The sequence below is a fragment of the Electrophorus electricus genome, chromosome 5, assembly GCF_013358815.1.
Source record: "Electrophorus electricus isolate fEleEle1 chromosome 5, fEleEle1.pri, whole genome shotgun sequence".
Lineage (NCBI taxonomy): Eukaryota > Metazoa > Chordata > Actinopteri > Gymnotiformes > Gymnotidae > Electrophorus > Electrophorus electricus.
The window spans coordinates 9,199,740-9,221,101 of record NC_049539.1 but is presented as its reverse complement, the minus strand read 5'-3'; the positions used below and the strand labels follow the sequence as shown (position 1 = coordinate 9,221,101).

The window sequence follows — 21,362 nt, the reverse complement described above, 5'->3', positions numbered from 1 at the left end:
GTAGCCTAAACATTTTCGGAATTAACTGAGATTCGCTGTTTTTGTTTCCACACGTCTTTTATCTTTATTTTGCTTGTTCGAAGGTCTCCCTGATCACAGATAGTAACACGCCGTTAATGTGTAGGCTGCATATTAAGTATAGTAGCTCCAGGGTTATGCTAGACCTGTTAAATATTATTAATGCTTGACATTCAAGTTACGAGTCGTATGTTAATAAAATATGATTGCGTTATGTTAGTAAGGGATATAATCAGTTACGCAAATAAGCGAATTTCATCCATGAGAGTTATTCTCTATTCACTGATGCACTAAATGGCTTGTAAGAACTGTAAGGTGTTCTGCTAATGTCTTGGACTACTGAGTACAAGGCAAAGCTTTATAACGCAACTGAGTTCACTAATGTGATTGGAATAAGGTTACAAGCTGGCCACATTTTAACATTTGATAGCTCATAGATGGTGAAAAATGCTAGCTTTTATGAGTGGCCTGTTCACAAGAACATTTATCTCAAAATACATTAACACACACACACACACACACACACACACACAAAACATTGACCTGGCAGTTTAGCCTCTAGATTGGATTTTGCTCTGAAAGGCTCTATTTTGGTTCTTGAAACAAGATTAGGGCGGGGTTGGGAACGCCTTCTATGGCCGTTGATTGGCTAGTTCTGTGCACATACACGCTGTGTATGGCCCGGATTCCCAGTCTTCTGCTGTCATCAGATGTGGCCTGCTTATCTGTCCTCACCAGCTGAGTGGAAATCGATGCCTAGAAGATTAAAGGCTTGTTTATTCAAACCAGAGTCCGCCTCCTTTATTTTCCTCCTCCCCTTCTCTAATGTTTTATTCATAGCCCGGTTTATGTTTCTCATTGCATTAGGTTGGCCCGTTCGGCTGTCAATCACGGTGTTACCAAAGCAACATGCAATACATCCAGCAAAAGGCAACATTCCATATCAATAATGAGGATTATGCCAGACTGAGAGCTTGTAATAACCCCTAATCAATACAATAGAACAGTGGTGCATGCACGTGTGTGTGTGTGTGTGTGTGTGAAATTGCAGAGGATCATGTGTAATGCACAGTCTGATATCAAAACCAGCCTGGTGTATTTCCATGTCAGCTCGTGTGCAGGTATCTGATGTCATTGTTGTTTCAGTTGCTGCCCGTGTCAGGGTTTGAACTTGCCATGTGTGTGTGTCAGCAGCACGAGTGATATTGCGTCCTGTTTACAGAGAGGAGAAATGGACACGCCTGCATCCTTAATGCATGCAAACACTCCTGCACAGGGCTGAACCCATGTGTATTGGCACACTGAAACCGCGATGCTCTCAGACCTCTGATAGCCACTATTCCCTCTCTTTGTGAGCTCAGCCTCTCACTCTCCATTTGTAGATAGGTTGAAAGGCAGCCCTGAGAGGAAGACCAACCTTGAGACCATAGGGCTTTATTTAGCAACCCTAGCAGCTATTTACAACTCTAAAACATTTACTGTAGCTTTTAGCTATTTAAGGTCCACTCAGCGATGGTCAGTGGACTCCAGTGACTGACAGATGCTGCCAAGGACAGTGTTCGTATTTTTCTACTCCTGCTCTAACTTGGGAGCTGTGGACAGAGTGATGATGTCAGGGTTTTGTGTGGGCTGACACTCCCGAACCACAAGCAGAGGATTTTTTTTTTTGTAAGAGCAAGCCAAAGTGGGATTGATCCTAAACTGAGCTCACAGTGACACACCAGCGACTATATTTAGAGCTGCTCTGCTTTGAAGTTGCCTAGAATAAGGACGGTTGTAATGACTTTTTTATTTTTGGAGTTGCCAATAAGTGAGAGAGTGCTTTATAGTTTATTGACTTATGTTTCAGTGTCAAAGCAGTATCACCATTTGCCAATGATATCATACAACTAAATGCATTTTTTTTGGTTTTTTTTTTTTTAAGTATGATTGGGATCAATGGGGCAATGTGGTGTGTCTGTATTGTGGTTGATGTGGTTCTCATCCTTTCTCAGCACAACAAAGTACGGCATCTTCACCTTCCTGCCCCGCTTTCTGTACGAGCAGATCCGGCGAGCCGCCAACGCCTTCTTTCTGTTTATTGCCCTAATGCAGGTACACCCCCCCCAACACACACACACACACACACACAAGTACACACACACATACACACAATTACACACACACAAATATGCACACGCATACACACAATTACACACACACAAATACGCACACGCATACACACAATTACACACACACAAATACGTACACGCATACACACAATTACACACACACAAATACGCACACGCAAACACACAATTACACACACACACACACACACACACACAACAGCACACAAATAAAAACACACACAAAAACACCTTTTCTCCTAAAGGACATGACCCTAAATTGCATTACATTTATTACATTTAGAGGTTAATATGTTAATAAAATTTCTACATAGCCACACTTCATCTGTTACATGTATTACATATGTAAAGATTAGATTATGCCAAAAGTAGAAAAATACACTTTACCCTCACCTACATCAAGGGTCCCAGTCATTGTTCATTTGACCTAATGTTACGTAAACTTCAACATATTAGCCAGTTTCAGGTGTCTGACATCCATTCAGAATCACTTAAAGACTAGCCCCAAAACTTTCTTCTGAAACAGTTCCTCCTTTTTTCCTCCATGTGAGGAGTAATCCATCACCGACCTCTAGGCTGAACAAGGCCATATCACTCCCACCTCTTTCAGCGGTCACAGATGAAAGGCTCCATTCTCATGCTCTTTTATGGCTAAGAAGTAACCTGTAAGGCCTGAGATGCATTAACCCGAATGCACTTCAGTTAGACGAAAGCTATAGTTCACTGACATCTTTTCATCAACCCTTTTTGATTGTTATATATGAGTGGCTTTTTAAAGGGCATTTAAACAGAAAGATGCGTAGGCACAAATTGCAATTTAAGCCTTGCATGTCCGTGTGTGCAGCAAATCCCTGACGTCTCACCCACGGGACGTTACACCACTCTGGTGCCGCTCATCTTCATCCTGACCGTGGCCGGGATCAAGGAGATCATTGAGGACTATGTGAGTAAGATCGCCCTCTGGTGGAGCACTGCTGTAGCGGCATTCTATCTGGACCTCAAGCACCGCTATTATAACACCTCTAACACACCTGAATAATCAGATAAATAACAAACCCTTCATGAAGATCCAGGAGAGCAGGATCGTGAAACACTGTTCTTAGACCATGTGTCACTGATAGGACAGTGTGTAAGGGCATGCATGGGAAGATGTAAAGTTTCCTTGTGTGAGTGAACTGAAGCTGCTGGTGTTTCGGATGACTTAAAATAACTAATAATCTATTACCCTCAGAAAAGGCACAAGGCAGACAACACAGTGAACAAAAAGAAGACAACAGGTTAAGTACCATTCCTTTGCGTGTGTGTGCGCGCGTGCGTGTGTGTGTTTGTCTGTGTGATATTATTTTATGGGAGCAGTGTGCCGTGTTTTTCTGATGCGGTTCTGTTCTTCTCCAGTTCTGCGTAATGGAGCATGGCAGACCATCATTTGGAAGCAGGTAACCCCATTCCTCCATTTCTCTCCCCCCCCCCCCCCCCCCGTTTTCTGTCTACTCGCACCTTCCCCTCGGCTGATGGCCTCTTCATTGTTCACGTTGGTACCTGCCACGGTGCCGCTCAGCCGACAGTGCTTCTGTTACTGTCCTCATGCGTTCTCTATTCTTGTTATTCCGCTTGCTCATATTCTCGAGTTACTTTTTTCCTGGATATCTCACACTCATCTTCATTCTGGATCTCCCTCCCCTCATGCTGTCGCAATGCTGCACCTGTCCACTAGGTGGCAGTGGGAGACATAGTGAAGGTGACCAATGGGCAGCATCTTCCCGCTGACATGGTCATAGTGTCCTCCAGGTCAGCAACACTGTGTGTGTATATGTATGGACTGGTGTGGCGTGGATGCATGTGCATGTGGATGTATAAGGGTTTATGTATTTGTTTGTGTATACATTTAGGTATGTTTCTTTCATGTATTTCTACAGGAATTTAAGTAATACTGGGCACCTTAAGAACATGTTTGTATGTTTGTGAAATTGTGATTTTAAGAATGTCATAATGAAATGAAAATGGTTTTGTGTTGCTTTGTTATTTGAGTACTGTGGTAGTGCTATTTGAGCATTCCATTAATGTCATTTGAGCATCGTGTTAATGTTATTAGAGTGCTGTGTTAATGTCATTAGAGTGTTCTAGGAATGTTAATAGAGCATTAGCTTAATGTTATTGGAGGCTGTTCAGAGCTGTGCTGCTCTTCTACAGTGAGCCCCAGGCGATGTGCTACACGGAGACCTCGAACCTGGATGGAGAAACCAACCTCAAGATACGACAAGTCAGTTGCACCTGACTCATACTAGTGTGTGTGTGTGTGTGTGTGTGTGTGTGTGTGTGTGTGTGTGTGTGTAGTTGTGTTTGAATTGGTGTCTTTGTGTAGGTGTGTATTACACCTAGTGTGAAATTCAACAGAATACCAGTGCATATTGAACATCAATACTTTTTTTTAATTTTACTGACACACAAGCAGCATAAACTAAGAAACTTTGTTGGTTATTGATTTACCAGTGGAGGTAAATATGTGTTTTCAACAGTGCTTTTTTGTCATACCTCCCACACAGTGTGCCACACTGCCATCTACTGGTGAAAATATATAACTCTGTATTGCAAAAACCTGTATTTAAAAAAAATCCAAGTTCCAAGTACTACATACGTAATGTACTATTAACTATGTTTGTGTGTGTTATAGGGCCTCTCCCTCACAGCTGGTGTTCAGTCTGTGGAGGAGTTCGTGGCTCTGTCAGGTCGGCTAGAGTGTGAAGGGCCCAATCGGCACCTGTACGACTTCACCGGCACATTGAGACTGGATAACCATAAGTAGGGGAACACACATGCATGTGCACACACACACACACACACGCACGCACACACACACATTATATAAATATATATATATACACAGTCACACATCCATACATTAACTCAAACGTACGTACATACATAAACACATGGTTAACACGCATTTCTGTACTTTGCAGTCCCGTGCCTCTTGGACCAGACCAGGTTTTGCTTCGAGGTGCCCAGATCAGAAATACGCAGTGGATTGTGGGTATTGTAGTCTATACCGGACATGACTCAAAACTCATGCAGGTTAGTGAGATGCTGGAACAATCTCCCTCTTGCCTATTACGTATGTGAAAGTACCTGAAACTCACTATGAAATTCAGTTTGTCAGAATATTCCAATAACCGTCCTGATCACCAGATGACTAAACACTGCCATGAATTATTTTGTAGGAAGAGTTCAGCTGAACTGTCATTACATTCTGATAATTACCACTAAAATAGCTGCTCTTAAAAAATGTCCTGTCCTGAGCTCTGTAATCAGTCATTTAAAATGCCAACGTGGTCCAACTCCATTAACTAATCAGGAAACATCTTGACAGGCACACAGAACATAATAACATAGGCTAAGCGTCGATCATGGCAAATGCACGTCTAGAGGGCGGGTTTAGAGAAAGGCTTGTTTGGAGTTTGCGAGACTGAAGCAAGGGGGTGGACTCCTTCAGGAGCCCATAAAAGTTCGCAAGAAGTGTAAACGTAGCAGCTAGCGTGGGCATCACCGGTCTCTCCTCTCACAGAACTCTACCAAAGCACCTCTGAAACGCTCGAATGTGGAGCGGGTGACTAACGTGCAGATACTGGTGCTGTTCTGCATCCTCCTGGTGATGGCGCTGGTGAGCTCCGTCGGTGCAGCCATTTGGAACAAGCAACACACTGACGAGGCCTGCTGGTACCTTTCCCGTACAGGTACACACACACACACACACACACACACACACACACACACACACACACACACACACACACACACACACACACGGAAATGTAATTTGTTTGTGATACTGTGATGTGTGTGTGTGTGTGTGTCTGTGTTTTGTATATAGGTGACATCTCCCTGAACTTCTGGTACAATTTGTTGACTTTCATCATTCTGTACAATAACCTGATTCCCATAAGTCTGCTGGTCACATTGGAAGTTGTCAAATTTACACAGGCGCTTTTCATCAACTGGGTAAGAGTGTTTATATGTGTGTGCGCATGCACATGTCCAAAAGTATATATGTAAAACAATGGAATTGTGTTGTAATCTGACTGGTGATACTGTGTTCTCTCAGGATATGGAAATGTACTATTCGGAGACGGACACGCCTGCCATGGCGCGGACCTCCAATCTGAACGAAGAGCTTGGCCAGGTGAGGAGAAGCTCCGCCTTTTCAGGCTCTAAGCTAATCACTCGGCACTTCTTATCCTTCTAAAGCTCTTTAATTTGTTCCTTAATTTGAAGCCTCTTCACCCCCCACCCTTGTGCTCTTCGCCTCTGTCTCTCTGCTCTTAGGTGAAGTATCTGTTTTCAGATAAGACAGGCACTCTGACCTGTAATGTCATGCACTTTAAAAAATGCACCATAGCAGGAATAACATATGGGTAAGAGCACAATTTAACAACTTATATTTACCTTCCCATTCCAGTTAGTGTAACGGCCTTAGCCTTGCATTTTTCGGACTTTCAGAGCTAATAGCATATTGATCTGTGGTTATGTGTTTCTATTCGAGTTTGTGCATTGATCCGTAATTCTGTCTGCAGGCACTTCCCAGAGCTGGACTGTGATCGATCAATGGAGGACTTCAGGTCAGGAGCCACCCTGCCTCCATAATAGCTCATTCTGGGCTAATCCGAGGGCGTAATGTCTCATATATTGTATATTTTCTCTCTCTCCCTGTCAATATTTATGGCGCTTTCTCTCATGTTCTCGCTGTGTACTTTTCAGTCATCTCCCCCCCAGCAGTACCAGCTCTACAGAGTTTGAAGACCCTGCTCTCATTCAGAACATTGAAAAGAACCATGTAAGCGTTATCAGAAGGTGTCATGGAGGAACCGATGTAATCTCAGCTATCATGCAAGCTTTCTGTAACTGCTCTTCCTTTTCTCTCTGCTGTGTTTTTTCCCTCTCTATCTCTCTCTCGCTCTCTCGCTCTCTCTCTCTCTCTCTCTCTCTCTCTGTGTCTGTCTGTTTGTCTTTCAACTCACAGCCCACTTCTCCACAGATTTGTGAGTTTTTGACCATGATGGCAGTGTGTCACACTGTTGTTCCTGAACGAGACGTAAACCAGATCATATATCAGGCTTCTTCACCAGGTGTGGCATGCAATCACCTCACGACACTGTGAAAAGATATCCAGCCTCAACCCACAGCACTTAGCCAACTACTTGTATTGCAACCACATTGGTGATCCACACAAGACATTTTAGGATGCTGGTCTTTATATGTGAATTCTGGAGGGTGGTGGTGGTGTTTTTTTGGTTATCACTTTGTTTTACTTTGACTTTGTTTTTAGATGAAGGAGCGCTGGTAAAAGGTGCCAAAAACCTGGGTTTTGTGTTCACTGCGAGAACACCACATTCAGTCATCATAGAAGCGGTTAGTCGGTTTATGCTCACACCATATCTTTCTGTTCATGCACGTAGGCTACATGAAACATAAAGTTTCAGCATATATTTTCAAATAGTTTAAAATGTGATTATTTGTTGCATTGAATTTCTGTATATTCTTTGCATTTGCTCTACTGTGTGTGTTTTGTTTATTGCAGCGTGGGGAAGAAATGACTTATGAGCTGCTTAATGTTCTAGAATTTTCCAGGTAAGTGCACAGCTGACAGCAAATCTAGTGAGCATTGCCCTTCTTCTGGTCAGATATTTCACTGAGTTCTCTCTCTGACAGCAACCGAAAGCGCATGTCAGTGGTGGTCCGAACTCCGACGGGAAAACTGCGGTTGTACTGCAAAGGGGCGGTGAGTGGATTGATAGAGCACACACATATATACAACAAACAAACCCAAGCGCACAGCACTGATGTCACTGTTAATAGCTGGAATGCCATGTGTTTTCCATGGCACAGTTTAGATGGTGTCACGGCACATGAAGATGATTTTGTACCTGTGTTACAGGATAATGTGATATTCGAGCGCCTACACGAAGCCTCCCAGTACAAGGAGCTGACTGTAGCCCACCTGGAACAGTTTGCCACTGAAGGTGAAGGAAATGAACTTAAACACGCCCCCGCCGAACTCCCTCTGCTGGCTTTAACTGCGTCCGTGTGTGTGTGTGTGTATGTGTGTCTGCGTACACCATGTTGCACGAATGTGTGTGGCCGTCTGCATGTCTGTGCATCTGTACATGTGTCTGAACATATGCGCCTGTGGGAATGCATTCGCATGTTGGTGTGTGTGTGTATTTATTCATGGGTGGACTCCCATTCCTGCACGCATGTGTTTTTCGCAGGATTGCGCACCCTGTGTTTTGCGTGTGTGGACCTGGAGGAGGATGTGTATCAGGACTGGCTGAAAGTTTACAACCGGGTCAGCACCATCCTGAAAGACCGCACGCAGAAGCTGGAGGAATGCTACGAGCTGCTGGAAAAGGTACCTTACGGTCTCCCACCGAACCAGAGTCAGTCTGCCGGCTCTTACGGTGATCTGCACGAAGATGCTTGTGTTGCTGAGCTGTTCCTGCACCGGCATGTCCAGTCCAGCAGAACGTCGAAGCCGAGTCTCCGAGCCGCACTATGTGGCCACCACGGGGCGCTGTGGTGTCATGTATCCGTGGGCTGTCGCGGGAATCGCTCTCGCTGTTCTGTTAACCACAGCCTGCTGGATAGACGCTTATTGCACTGGAATCTTCCCTAACGTTAGTACACATACACAACCGCCCGCAAGCACGCACACGCAGCAGGCAGAATGAGGCTAGCGGTTTGTGGAGTGCTTGCGTGTGAGTGTGTGTGTTAAGTCTCCCTCCCTGATGAGCAGGGGCGGGGGGCGTTGAGACCACAGCAGGATAATTACCTGGCCCAGTCTGCCAAAGCCTCATAAAACCAGAGTCAACAACACCGCCGTGTTACCAACACACACGGTATCTCCCTTCCCCTATGTCACACACACACACACACACACACACACACACACAAGGAAGGGAAGAAATTATGGGATAGAGCAGGAAAACAAGCAAAGTGAGAAGAAGAACTGATAAAGAAGCAGAAATAGCTAAGATTGTATTTCCATTAGTGTGTCAAACTGTCAAAATGGCTCCTCACTCCCTCTTTTTCTCCCTTCCTCTCTCCTTTACTCTCTCTCCCTCTCTCTTTCCCTCTCTCTCTCCCACTCTCTCTCTCGCGCTCTCTGTCTTGCTCTCTCTCCCCCTCTCTCGCTCTCTCTCCCCCCCTCTCTCTCTTACTCTCTCCCTCTCTCTCTCTCTCGCTCTCTCTCTCTCCCCCTCTCTCTCTCTCTCTATCTCCCTCTCTCGCTCTCTCCCTCTCTCTCTCATTCTCTCTCTCTCTCTCTCTCTCTCTCTCTCTCTCTTTGTTAGAACCTTCTGTTGCTTGGTGCCACTGCTATTGAGGACCGTCTGCAGACGGGGGTCCCTGAGACCATAGCCACTCTCATGAGGGCAGACATCAAGATCTGGGTCCTGACTGGAGACAAGCAGGAGACCGCCATCAACATTGGTGTGTGTGTGTGTGTGTGTGTGTGTGTGTGTGTGTGTAAATAAACATTTATAAAGACACTTAAAAGTGCCATCCAAAAGACTTCTCACTGATGAGCCGAAATATAGACAAAAAGATACAGACTGAAAGAGCGCACACACACACACACACACACACACACACACACACACAGACAGACAGACACACAGACAGACACACAGACTGGGTCAGAAAAAAGGGACCAAACAGAAAGACTGCTTAACTGAGAGGAGGACAGACTAAAGAGAAAAGCTGCAAAATCTCTAAAGAAGGCTGTGATTGTTATTGGAGGGTCTGTGTTTGTGGGTCCAGAGCGCTCTTACCAAGTAATTGTGTCTTTGTTTTTAGCTTATTCCTGTAAGCTGGTGACACATGGAATGTCCCTCATCATCGTCAATGAAGACTCTCTGGATGTGAGTGTTTTTGTGTGATATGTATATGTGTGTGAGTGTCTTTAGGAAGCAGGGTGTGGAACAGAAAGGTGGGTGTGTTTCTTTGTTTCTTTGTACAAGTGAAGGTAATTAAGGTGTCTGGTGTCATCAGTGAGGGCATGATGAAAGGAACGGAGATGCTTTCACACACACAACCACACACATTCATACACACAGAACACACACATATAAACACACACTCAGACCCACAACCACACACAAACATGCACATACATTAACACTCACACACACAAACAAAACACGCACTTACATACATACAACCAGTCTCACATACATACACACACACACTCACAGACACATGTCCCACAAAACAAGTACACATATCCACTGTTGTGTATAGGTGCAGCATTTTTCAAAAACGGTCATTACATTGCACCATTACAGAGAGCGTGTTTGTGGGTGTAAACTAGGCGAGACGTTTAACTGATTTCATGTGAATGAGGCAGCTCCTAAAAGACTCGAATGAGAACGAATGCTACAATTTGTGTTCATTGCTTGCAGAGACATAAAGTCTGCAAACAGTAGCATGGCACTTTGAAGTTTCTGAGCACCGTCTGTCCGTCTGCAAAAAGTACAGCCAAACAAACACACACACACACAATCCCATTCCATCTCCTCACTTGGTCAGGCGTTGTGCATGTATTTTGTGCACAATGCAAAAAGCATGAGCACTCAAGGCTTTCTGTGTGTTCCATGTACCTGCTGTCAGTCACATGCTGTTTGTGAGGTTTTAAATATATATATATAATATATATATTTCATACAACAAAGATCGTATTCCATTAATGTGAAGTAATGTATGTATGTTATGTTAAAGATGTGAAGTAATATGCATGTTGAGGAGATGTTATTGTAGTGTGTGTGTGTGTGTGTGTGTGTGTGTGTGTGTGTGGTGTTCTGTTTGTGCATTTGTGCAACGGCTGTTGGTGTATAGGGGAATACTCTGCACTCTCTCTGCATGTCACGTATTCAGTGAGGTCATCTTCATAAATCATGATTTTGTAATTGGTAGACTTTCTTTCTCTTCATCACCATGCAACCCCTACTACAAGCTGTCACCAGCGTCCAAATGGACAGGAACGGGGTGTGTGTGTGTGCGTGCGTGTGTGTGTGCGTGCGTGTGTGTGTGCGTGCGTGTGTGTGTGCGTGTGTGCGTGTGTGTGCGTGTGTGTGTGTGTGCGTGTGTGTGCGTGTGTGCGTGTGTGTCTGTGTGTGTGCGTGTGTGTGAAGGAGTAGGAGGTAATGTGATCTCCTTTTGCCGCTATATCTCGTCAAAACAAATTCTGGCTGCAAAGCCTCCTGGGTAAACATGGGAGCCTGTGACAGTGATTGTGTGACAGGTTCCATCTGTCACTCTGCTGTCTCACTCTCTCTCACACACTCATACACACATCCACACACACAGTCTCACTCTCACACACACTCATACACATGTCCACACACACACACACACACACAGTCTCACTCACACACACACATGTCCACACACACACACACACTCATACACATGTCCACACACACAGTCTCACTCACACACACATTCATACACAAGTCCACGCACACAGTCTCACTCACACACACATTCATACACGTCCACGCACACAGTCTCACTCACACACACATTCATACACGTCCACACACACAGTCTCACTCACACACACACTCATACACATGTCCACACACACAGTCTCACTCACACACACACTCATACACATGTCCACACACACAGTCTCACTCTCACACACACTCATACGCATGTCCACACACACACACAGTCTCACTCACACACACACTCATACGCATGTCCACACACACACACACAGTCTCACTCACACACACACTCATGCACATGTCCACACACACACACACACACACAGTCTCACTCACACACACACACTCATGCACATGTCCACACACACACACAGTCTCACTCACACACACACTCATGCACATGTCCACACACACACACAGTCTCACTCACACACACACTCATACACATGTCCACACACAGTCTCACTCACACACACACTCATACACATGTCCACACACACAGTCTCACTCTCACACACACTCATACACATGTCCACACACACACACACACAGTCTCACTCACACACACACTCATGCACATGTCCACACACACACACACACACACACACAGTCTCACTCACACACACACACTCATGCACATGTCCACACACACACACAGTCTCACTCACACACACTCATGCACATGTCCACACACACACACAGTCTCACTCACAGCTCGGGTGTTTGCAGTATTCAGTTATTCTGTTTCTTCTTTCTCACACATTTCTTTTGTCACTCAAACTAATTTGGTCGTTACCCCCCTCACAGATGCACGCACACACACACACACACACACACACACACACACACACACACACAAACACACATTTTGCTCTTTTGTTTGGCTCGTGAATCACATGCTCTGATCTGTTTGATTTCCTGAGCTCCACGTTTCATCCATCTCTAGAGCAGCTGCCCTTATTCCTGTCACACTGCCCGCATTACATAGCTTCCATAAACATACTCGTCATACTCCTCATTCATCACACACACACACACACACACACACACAATCTGCGTCATTCCATCTCCCAGCGTAGTCAGGTGTAGTGTATGCAGTCTATACGTATCATTACATCCAAGAATCTTTCTCTGTTGTCAAACATGTTCGTACACAGACACTCCCCTCCACACACACACACACACACACACACACACACATATAAAGTACCTATAAATTAAGCTTGAAGGCATCAGCGCATTTGTGTGTAGTGTGCATATAGTGTGAGAATAGTTGGCTCAGATGTTCCAGATGGTTGTGAATTCATAAGAGTTGATTATAAGTTTTGACCCTTTTCCTCTGTGTGTGTGTGTGTGTGTGTGTGTGTGCACATTTGACCTACCTCTACTTTATGTGGAAAAACTGCTGTAATCTAAACCTGGCTTTAAATGCAGAAGGTGACCTGCAATCTGTCATAGCAGTTGCTCTTAACTCACTCACTTATTCACTTATGAGTATGTGTCTGCGTGGGTGTTTGTTAGTAGGTATATGCTATGGTCACGGTGTTAGTGTTGTCTGTGTGTGTGTGTGTATGTCTGTCTATGAATAGAGAGAGAATGCGATATGCGATCTGTGATATGCTGCCAGAAAGTTTTTCCCCCTTTGTCTAAATATAAAACAGATATGATTCAAAGAGGCTGACAACATATATACTCACCACTGAATGAATGTGTGTGTGTGTGTGTGTGTGTGTGTGTGTGTGTGTGCGTGCGTGTGTGCGTGCATGTGTGCGTGCGTGCGTGTGTGTTGGTGTGAACATGTATTTCAGTCCTTTCCCAGCCCTGTGGCTAACGAAAATAACATTTTGCATAGATTATGAAATCCACTTGCTACAGACAACTGTCATGGTGTGAGAATGAAAAACGGCCCATACGGATCAGCCTGAGTCCAAACATGGGGATCTCCAGCATGCCAGACTGGACTTCAAGACTGGCCACATATGTGTGTAACAGCAGTGCAGTAACAGCTGCGTAGTCACAGCTGCGTACAGTTACAGCTGGGTAGTTACATCCATGTACAGTTACAGCTGGGTAGTTACATCCATGTACAGTTACAGATGCAAACTCCAGTGACTTCATGCTGTGTCGTGTAACACTAAATGTAGACCCTCCCTGTTTCATCACTTTCCTAAGGACTAAATTCACTCACATGCTTTTCAGGAATGCAGTGTGCATTTCAACTTATCTTCTTGCTAGTCTGTGTGTGTGTTTGTGTGTGTGTGTGTTATGTCTCATTAGCACCTCGGTGCAAAGTCGTTAGGATGTTTACGGCAGGGTGGAGCTAATCACACACACACACACACACACAATCTGTCCCATTTCATCTTCCATCTCTGTCACACATAGAACATTCACATATTCACAAAAGTCCTCCACTGGAAGGAGATTGTCCTTGTCTAATGCACACTCAGTGTCTGAGCCACGACACCAGTGCTGCGAGTCAGGAAGGGAGACCGCCCACGCAAAAATTCATTTTAATAAGCTTTTCATAATGTGGCTATTATCATAAACACACCCTGCCTGTGGCTAATATGTAATTTAGCAGGAAAGGTCGACAATGCCTGCCTGTGTCAAAATGAGAGATCCAGGACAGAGAGAAAAAGGAAATGAGTGTTTTAAATTTTATGACAGTCTGTAATACATTAATAGTAGCAGTTACTGTTCTACTATTCTTCCCACGCACACACGCACGTGCACACACACAAATACACACACTTTCACTCCCTCACTCCCACATAAGTGCTGACTAGTTTGACTCTCTGTGCTCCGGTATTTGTAATCTCGGTTAATCCGTCCATTCCGGTGGTGTTTTGCCTTCCCCTGTATTCACAGGAAAGGTGACTGCAGGAACAAGAATTCATGATTGAAAAGATAAATGCTCTATGATCTACATCTAAACACACACACACACACACACACACACACACACACACACACACACATATACATACACACACACACACAAACATACACACACACACACACACATACACACATATACACACACATACACACACATACACACACATATTCACACACATATTCACACACATACACACACACACTCTCACACACACACACACATATACACACACACACACACACACACACACACACATACATACATGCATGCATGCACACACTGCCTGGATGATTAGTTTAGTAGGTCCTCCTAATATCTGTATGATCTCAGCTCCTACTTCACATGCCCCTAGCTGAAGCTGCCTGAATGGACTCTTAGACTGATCTGTGATCAGTTATCCTCTGAAGGCCCTAGCACTTGTCATGGGTGTAGGAAAAGGTCTGGTGGTTGCCATAGCATTGACACAAACAAACTAGAAAAATGCTCAGGTGACCATTCAAGTGCATGCATGACCAAGCGAAATACCAGGAGTGTTTGTTTCTCTCTGTGCATTTGTGTGTGTGGTTGCGTGTGTCTTTGTGTGTGTGTGTGTGTGTGTGTGTATATGTATATATGTGTGTGTGTGTGTGTGTGTGTGTGTGTATGTATATGTGTGTATGTGTGTGTGTGTGTATATGTGTGTGTGTGTGTGTGTGTGTGTGTGTGTGTGCGCGTATGTATATGTGTGTATGTGTGTGTGTGCGTATATGTGTGTGTGTGTGTGTGTGTGTGTGTGTGTCAGAGGGGTGAGATGCATGCTGTGCTGTCCACATGGTTCTCATTAAGGAGTATAGAATGTTTGTTTTCTCTGTTAGTCTTTCTTCCAGTTATCAGATGTTGATCAAAAGCCGCCTGTAACTACGATAAACATACACTCACAGAATCACATTTAGAGCAAAGCTTTCTGGGTATCTCAGTACTGCTCTTGCTGGTAGCCCAGCCAAATGCCAAATGTGCCACAGGAGTTTGGCTTCCAGTGAGATGCTTGGCATTTGGCTGATATCTCTATATTTCTCATATCTCTGTGCCTTTTCTCTCACACACATTACTCTTTCTTTTCTCTCTCTCTCTCCCCCTGGTAGGCTCTGAGAGCTTAGGGTGTCTCGAGTGACAGGGTGATGTGTAACAGATGTGTGTGTTGTGTGTGTTGTTGGCGTGTGAGAAAGAAGCTGAAGTGTTAACAGTCCCTGTGACACCACTTGAATCCATGGGCAATAGAGCCTTGGCCTGTGGTGTGTGTGTGTGTGTGTGTGTGTGTGTGTGTGTGTGTGTGTGTGTGTGTGTGTGTGTTTGTGTAGGGAGTGGTAAGGTCATAGTATATGCCTATATTATGAATAACAAAGCAGGATCGCTGAGATGTGGTGGGTGTGTAGGCAAAAGAACCCTGCGAGCGTGTGTGCATTCTGAGTGTGTATGTGCAGTAATAACTGTGTGTGTGTGTGTGTGTGTGTGTGTGCAGGCGACACGGGCCACACTGGTAGCACACTGCTCGTCCCTGGGGGACTCGCTGAGGAAGGAGAATGAGCTGGCGCTCATCATGGACGGGCAGACCCTGAAATACGCCCTCTCTTTTGAGGTGCGCCAGGCCTTCCTCGACATCGCCCTCTCCTGCAAGGCTGTGATCTGCTGCAGGTAGGTGCAGATTTTCTCTTACACACACACACACACACACACATGCACATGGACATGCTCACTCCTGTAAAGATTACTTCAATTTCCTACTGCTTTACTGTATGTCTGTGTGTCACTTTTATATGCATGGTGTGTGTTTGTGCATGCCTGTGTGTGCGTTAATCTGTGTGCAAATGCCTGTGTGTGTTGGGAGGGAGATTTGTGTATTTGTGTGCTTTCACATGCGTGTGTGTGTGGACGTATAGGGTCTGTTCTGCCTGGGGTAAATAAACAAATAGTGCTAATGAAAGCTTGGCATGCAGAACACAGCACTCTGTGCACAGGTAGTGTAATACTGCAGTGTGTGTGTGTGTGTGTGTGTGTGAGGAATAATTGCCTCCGTGTTGTGTAAATCCTATATCCGGACTGTGGTCTCTTAGGCCTCACAAACTGGCTAACTGCCCCTCCCCACTTTCCCCTACTATCCAGAAGCCTTTCAATCTCTTACACACAGGCATACGCGCGCACACACATAGACACACACAAACACACACACACACACATACACACACACACACACACTCCCTTTAAGGGGTGATAGTGATCCTCTCTGGCTGTTTTTGTGTGCATGAGAAAGAATGAAGGTGTGTACGTGTGTTCGTCTGCATACGTGGGGATGTGTGTGTGTGTGTGTGTGTGTGCGTATTAGTGTTTTCTGAACTTCCTGAGTTCTGTTTGTTTAAACAACTACTCCTTTCTCCTTATATTCTGCTCTATCCCACCATGAAGACCATTACCAAGACCTTAATCTACGCACTGCTAGAAGCAGCTGTGCGCAGGCATGTGTGTGTGTGTGTGTGTGTGTGTGTGTGAGAGAGAGAGAGAGAGAGAGAGACAGATAGAGAAAGATAAGTTCAAAGGACAAGAAATGTCAGAAGATTTGGGAGTTGTTTTTTTTTTGTTGTTTTTTTTTAACCATGTTTAGAGAGTGCCTGAACAACGTTGAAGGATCCCAGCACAGATATGCCTTCCCCCTTTACACCAGAATGAGTTTATGCAAATGTTTTCCATTGGGGGTTCCTTCAGAAATCAAAAAAGAGGAGAAAGAGGGGTTACCCAGTCATTTTAGTCTGACAAGACTTACATTACCACCCATGTCTCCAAGCAGCTGGAGCAAAAGATCAGAAAAAGACGGAGCTGGAACGACCTGCGTCATAGAGCTGTTTACACCTGCACATTGTGGCCATTTTTTGGTGTTTGGATCACACTGGGATTTGGCTGCACGAAAAGCCGGGTGTAAACACCCCCAGGAAACACTGCGTTTGGATTACGATCCGATCGCTCTGACCACACCCGGAGGTGCTCAGAGGTGGGCCCTGACCACATTTAATACAGGTGTAAATGGAATGAGTTTTTTCGTTATCCACACGCAGTCTCTCAAGACCAAAGCGCGACGTGGACATAGCTGACCACAGCAGCGAAGACAAAGTCCAAGCCTTCTCCAGACTATTCACCGCCCGCATCAAACAGTTCCTTTCAGTATTTGAAAGCGTATAATACACTGGTAGTGGGGTGAGACACCATGTTTACAGAAGGAAGCAAGACGGAAACGATGCATGTGTGGTTAAAACTGGATCTCATCTAGTTACAGTGGGGATGCATTTTAGTGAGAAGTGTAGACGGAATCTGGCCAGAGTATATGCAGATATGATCTGGACATGAAACACATGTTCATGCAACGTATAAAGAGGTACATGGTCATCTACGCTGTTCTAGCACTGAAAAGACATTGCAAATGTCACTGTGGATCATAATGGGGCCATAATGGACAGGTTTCTGAGAATGGGAATGAATGGACGTGTGTGTGTGTGTGTGTGTGTGTGTGTGTGTCCACAGGGTGTCTCCTCTGCAGAAGTCTGAGATAGTGGACATGGTGAAAAAGCATGTGAAGGCCATCACGTTGGCTATCGGTGATGGTGCCAACGACGTGGGCATGATTCAGACGGCCCACGTTGGAGTGGGAATTAGTGGCAATGAGGGCATGCAGGCTACCAACTCATCTGACTACTCCATCGCTCAGGTGTGGGAAACACTCACACACAAACATGGAAACACTCATGCACAAGGCAAACACAGAAATGTACACATACAACACAGCAACAACAACAACAACTCATCTGACTACTCCATCGCTCAGGTGTGGGAAACACTCACACACAAACATGGAAACACACACACTCATGCACAAGGCAAACACAGAAATATACACATACAACACAGCAACAACAACAACAACTCATCTGACTACTCCATCGCTCAGGTGTGGGAAACACTCACACACAAACATGGAAACACTCATGCACAAGGCAAACACAGAAATATACACATACAACACAGCAACAACAACAACAACTCATCTGACTACTCCATCGCTCAGGTGTGGGAAACACTCACACACAAACATGGAAACACACACACTCATGCACAAGGCAAACACAGAAATATACACATACAACACAGCAACAACAACAACAACTCATCTGACTACTCCATCGCTCAGGTGTGGGAAACACTCACACACAAACATGGAAACACACACACTCATGCACAAGGCAAACACAGAAATATACACATACAACACAGCAACAACAACAACAACTGATCAGACTATTCCATATGTTAGGTATGGGATACACTCCTACACAAACAAACATAGAAACACACACACTTGTGTACAAGACACACACACAGAAATAAATGCACACACAGTAACAACTCATCAGACTACTGCATAGGTCAGGTGTGGGATGCACGTTCACATCAAAACAAGTACACACATGCAAGCACACTCGTGCACCAGCACGCAGACACACACACACAGGATCACAGACACTCAGAGAGCAAGACATATGTACATGTATACACACACACACACACACACACACACACACACACAGAAAATTAATCTCCCCATGGATACTGTGCCTACATATGTACGTGTATACACACACGCAAAGACACAGAACATTAATCTCCCCAAGGATACTGTGCCCACAGGAACACATGTAAGCCATTAGTACATAAGCACCCAGACACTACTGCATGCGAAAGCACACGTGTACGTGTGTGCGCGCGCGCGTGTGTGTGTGTGTGTGTGTGTGTGTGTGTGTGTGTGTGTGTGCATGGACTATGGAGCTGTCTGATGACTTGTTATTTGTTGTTACTGTTGTTGATGTGTGTGTGTGTGTGTGTGTGTGTGTCTTGGTCTCTCTCTCTCTCTCTCTCTCTTCAGTTCTCCTATTTGGAGAAGCTCTTACTGGTCCATGGAGCCTGGAGCTACAACCGTGTTACCAAATGCATCCTGTACTGTTTCTATAAGAATGTGGTGTTATACATTATAGAGGTAAATGCACTGCTCTTACTGCCTGCCAAGTGTGTGCCAAATGTGTGTGTCTGTGTGTCTTCCGTGTGTTGGGAGATGGCTCAGGCTCATATGGCATATGTCCCTACAATGGTAGGAAAGATTCTGCATTGTTGGAACATTTTGTTGGTAATGCAAAATGCAGCTTTTATATGAGGCCAAAAAACCCACAGAAAATAATAGTATATATTATATATAGATTGTGAGTGTGTGTGTTTAAGGGAGTCTGATTGTCTGGACAGGGAGAGGGCTCAGAGAGTGCTTTTGCCTTTGGAATGTGTTTAATTTAAATGTCTTGAGTTCGGACATCAGGTTTCATCAGGTTACCTCAACTCATTCAGTCTTTATATGCACGCTTGCTTGCATGCATACACACACACACACACACACACACACACACACACACACACACACACACACACTTACCCACTGTTTCTGTGTTACACACTCATACACATACACAAAGACATAACCACACACCCTAAAGTACATTAAGAGAGACATTCTGCAGCTGTTTGTAGATGTGTTTGACAGTGATAGATGAGGCACCTCCTCTGGTCTCTGTTTTCTGTCACTTGCACACAAACACACCCATACGCACACCCACACACACACACACATACCCACACTCATAGCCACTGACCCTCATCTAGACCGTCTGGGTCCAGCCAGTTCAGGACATACCAAGAGTACTGTCATCCGAGAGCTGTGTGTGTGTGTGTGTGTGTGTGTGTGTGTTGGGGGGGGTCTTAAGTAGAGTGTGAGCTTTACTGACAGAGCTAGGCCCCTGTCTGTTGGAACATTTGTCAGCTGTGCGTCCTTTTAAAGATGCCAGCAGGTGCAGCAATATGACCCACCAACCTCCTGACTTCTGTGTGTATGTCTGTGTTGTGGTAGGTGTGTGTCGGTCCGTGTGTGTGGGTGGGTGGGTGTGTAGGGTTATTAGTGAGGATTAGCTGAAGCAAAGAAGAGCTTTCAGGGTCAAAGTTCACAGTCTGTCTTTGTCTTTATTGCAGAAATGGGGGGGGGGATATGCTGGAAGGCGTGTGTGTGGGTGTGGGTGTGTGGGTGTGTGTGGGTGTGTGTGATCTGAACCCTGTAAGGGTTGACACCAGGGTCAAAGTGTTGTGATCCTATCTTAAAAAATGCCATCTCTAGAGAGCTTCTGGTCCAACATCTCTGCTCTCGCTCTGCCCCCTCCCCCACTACAGCTGTGGTTTGCCTTCGTGAATGGCTTCTCCGGTCAGATTCTGTTCGAGAGATGGTGCATTGGCCTATACAACGTGGTGAGTCTCTCCTCCCTCTCTCTCTCTGTCTCTCTCTCTCTCTCTCTCTCTCTCTCTCTCTCTCTCTCTCTCTCTGTTCGAGAGATGGTGCATTGGCCTATACAACATGGTGAGTCTCTCCTCCCTCTCTCTCTCTCTCTCTCTCTCTCTCTCTCTTTTCTTTCTTTCTTTTTATCTTTCTCATACACACACACACATACACACACGTTATCAGAGTGTCTGATCAGTACACAAATTCTCAGTGTTTGTCTGGCCTTGTGCTCAAGTCGTTTATATGTGTGTTTTTAGAGCATACCTTTACCACGGTCATAAAAGAGTATAAACCAGATTACTGGAGTAGGCTCAGATTTGTCTGCATGTTACAAACTGAGTGGGTCTGACCGTGTAAATCCTTGTAAATGATCTCCTAATGAAATCTCATGTTTATATGTGCGTGTGTGTGCGTGTGTGTGT

At 45.0% G+C, this 21,362-nt stretch overlaps 1 protein-coding gene across 3 annotated transcripts in view; it reads left to right on the top strand.

The window, feature by feature from the left end:
• atp8a2 (ATPase phospholipid transporting 8A2) overlaps positions 1–21,362 on the top strand; it is a 37,726-nt gene that overhangs the window by 7,712 nt on the left and 8,652 nt on the right. For all 3 annotated transcript variants that reach the window (XM_027008062.2, XM_027008061.2, XM_027008063.2), the window contains 26 exons: positions 2,013–2,112; positions 2,992–3,090; positions 3,379–3,424; positions 3,543–3,583; positions 3,862–3,935; positions 4,338–4,407; positions 4,819–4,946; positions 5,108–5,219; positions 5,710–5,878; positions 6,016–6,143; positions 6,247–6,324; positions 6,468–6,556; positions 6,716–6,760; positions 6,900–6,975; positions 7,162–7,267; positions 7,468–7,550; positions 7,720–7,769; positions 7,851–7,920; positions 8,077–8,161; positions 8,411–8,550; positions 9,491–9,629; positions 9,996–10,060; positions 16,051–16,223; positions 18,099–18,282; positions 19,495–19,605; positions 20,835–20,909. In XM_027008062.2, coding sequence (XP_026863863.1) covers positions 2,013–2,112; positions 2,992–3,090; positions 3,379–3,424; positions 3,543–3,583; positions 3,862–3,935; positions 4,338–4,407; positions 4,819–4,946; positions 5,108–5,219; positions 5,710–5,878; positions 6,016–6,143; positions 6,247–6,324; positions 6,468–6,556; positions 6,716–6,760; positions 6,900–6,975; positions 7,162–7,267; positions 7,468–7,550; positions 7,720–7,769; positions 7,851–7,920; positions 8,077–8,161; positions 8,411–8,550; positions 9,491–9,629; positions 9,996–10,060; positions 16,051–16,223; positions 18,099–18,282; positions 19,495–19,605; positions 20,835–20,909 — 2,536 coding nt within the window. The remainder of the gene's footprint in view (positions 1–2,012; positions 2,113–2,991; positions 3,091–3,378; positions 3,425–3,542; positions 3,584–3,861; positions 3,936–4,337; positions 4,408–4,818; positions 4,947–5,107; positions 5,220–5,709; positions 5,879–6,015; positions 6,144–6,246; positions 6,325–6,467; positions 6,557–6,715; positions 6,761–6,899; positions 6,976–7,161; positions 7,268–7,467; positions 7,551–7,719; positions 7,770–7,850; positions 7,921–8,076; positions 8,162–8,410; positions 8,551–9,490; positions 9,630–9,995; positions 10,061–16,050; positions 16,224–18,098; positions 18,283–19,494; positions 19,606–20,834; positions 20,910–21,362) is intronic.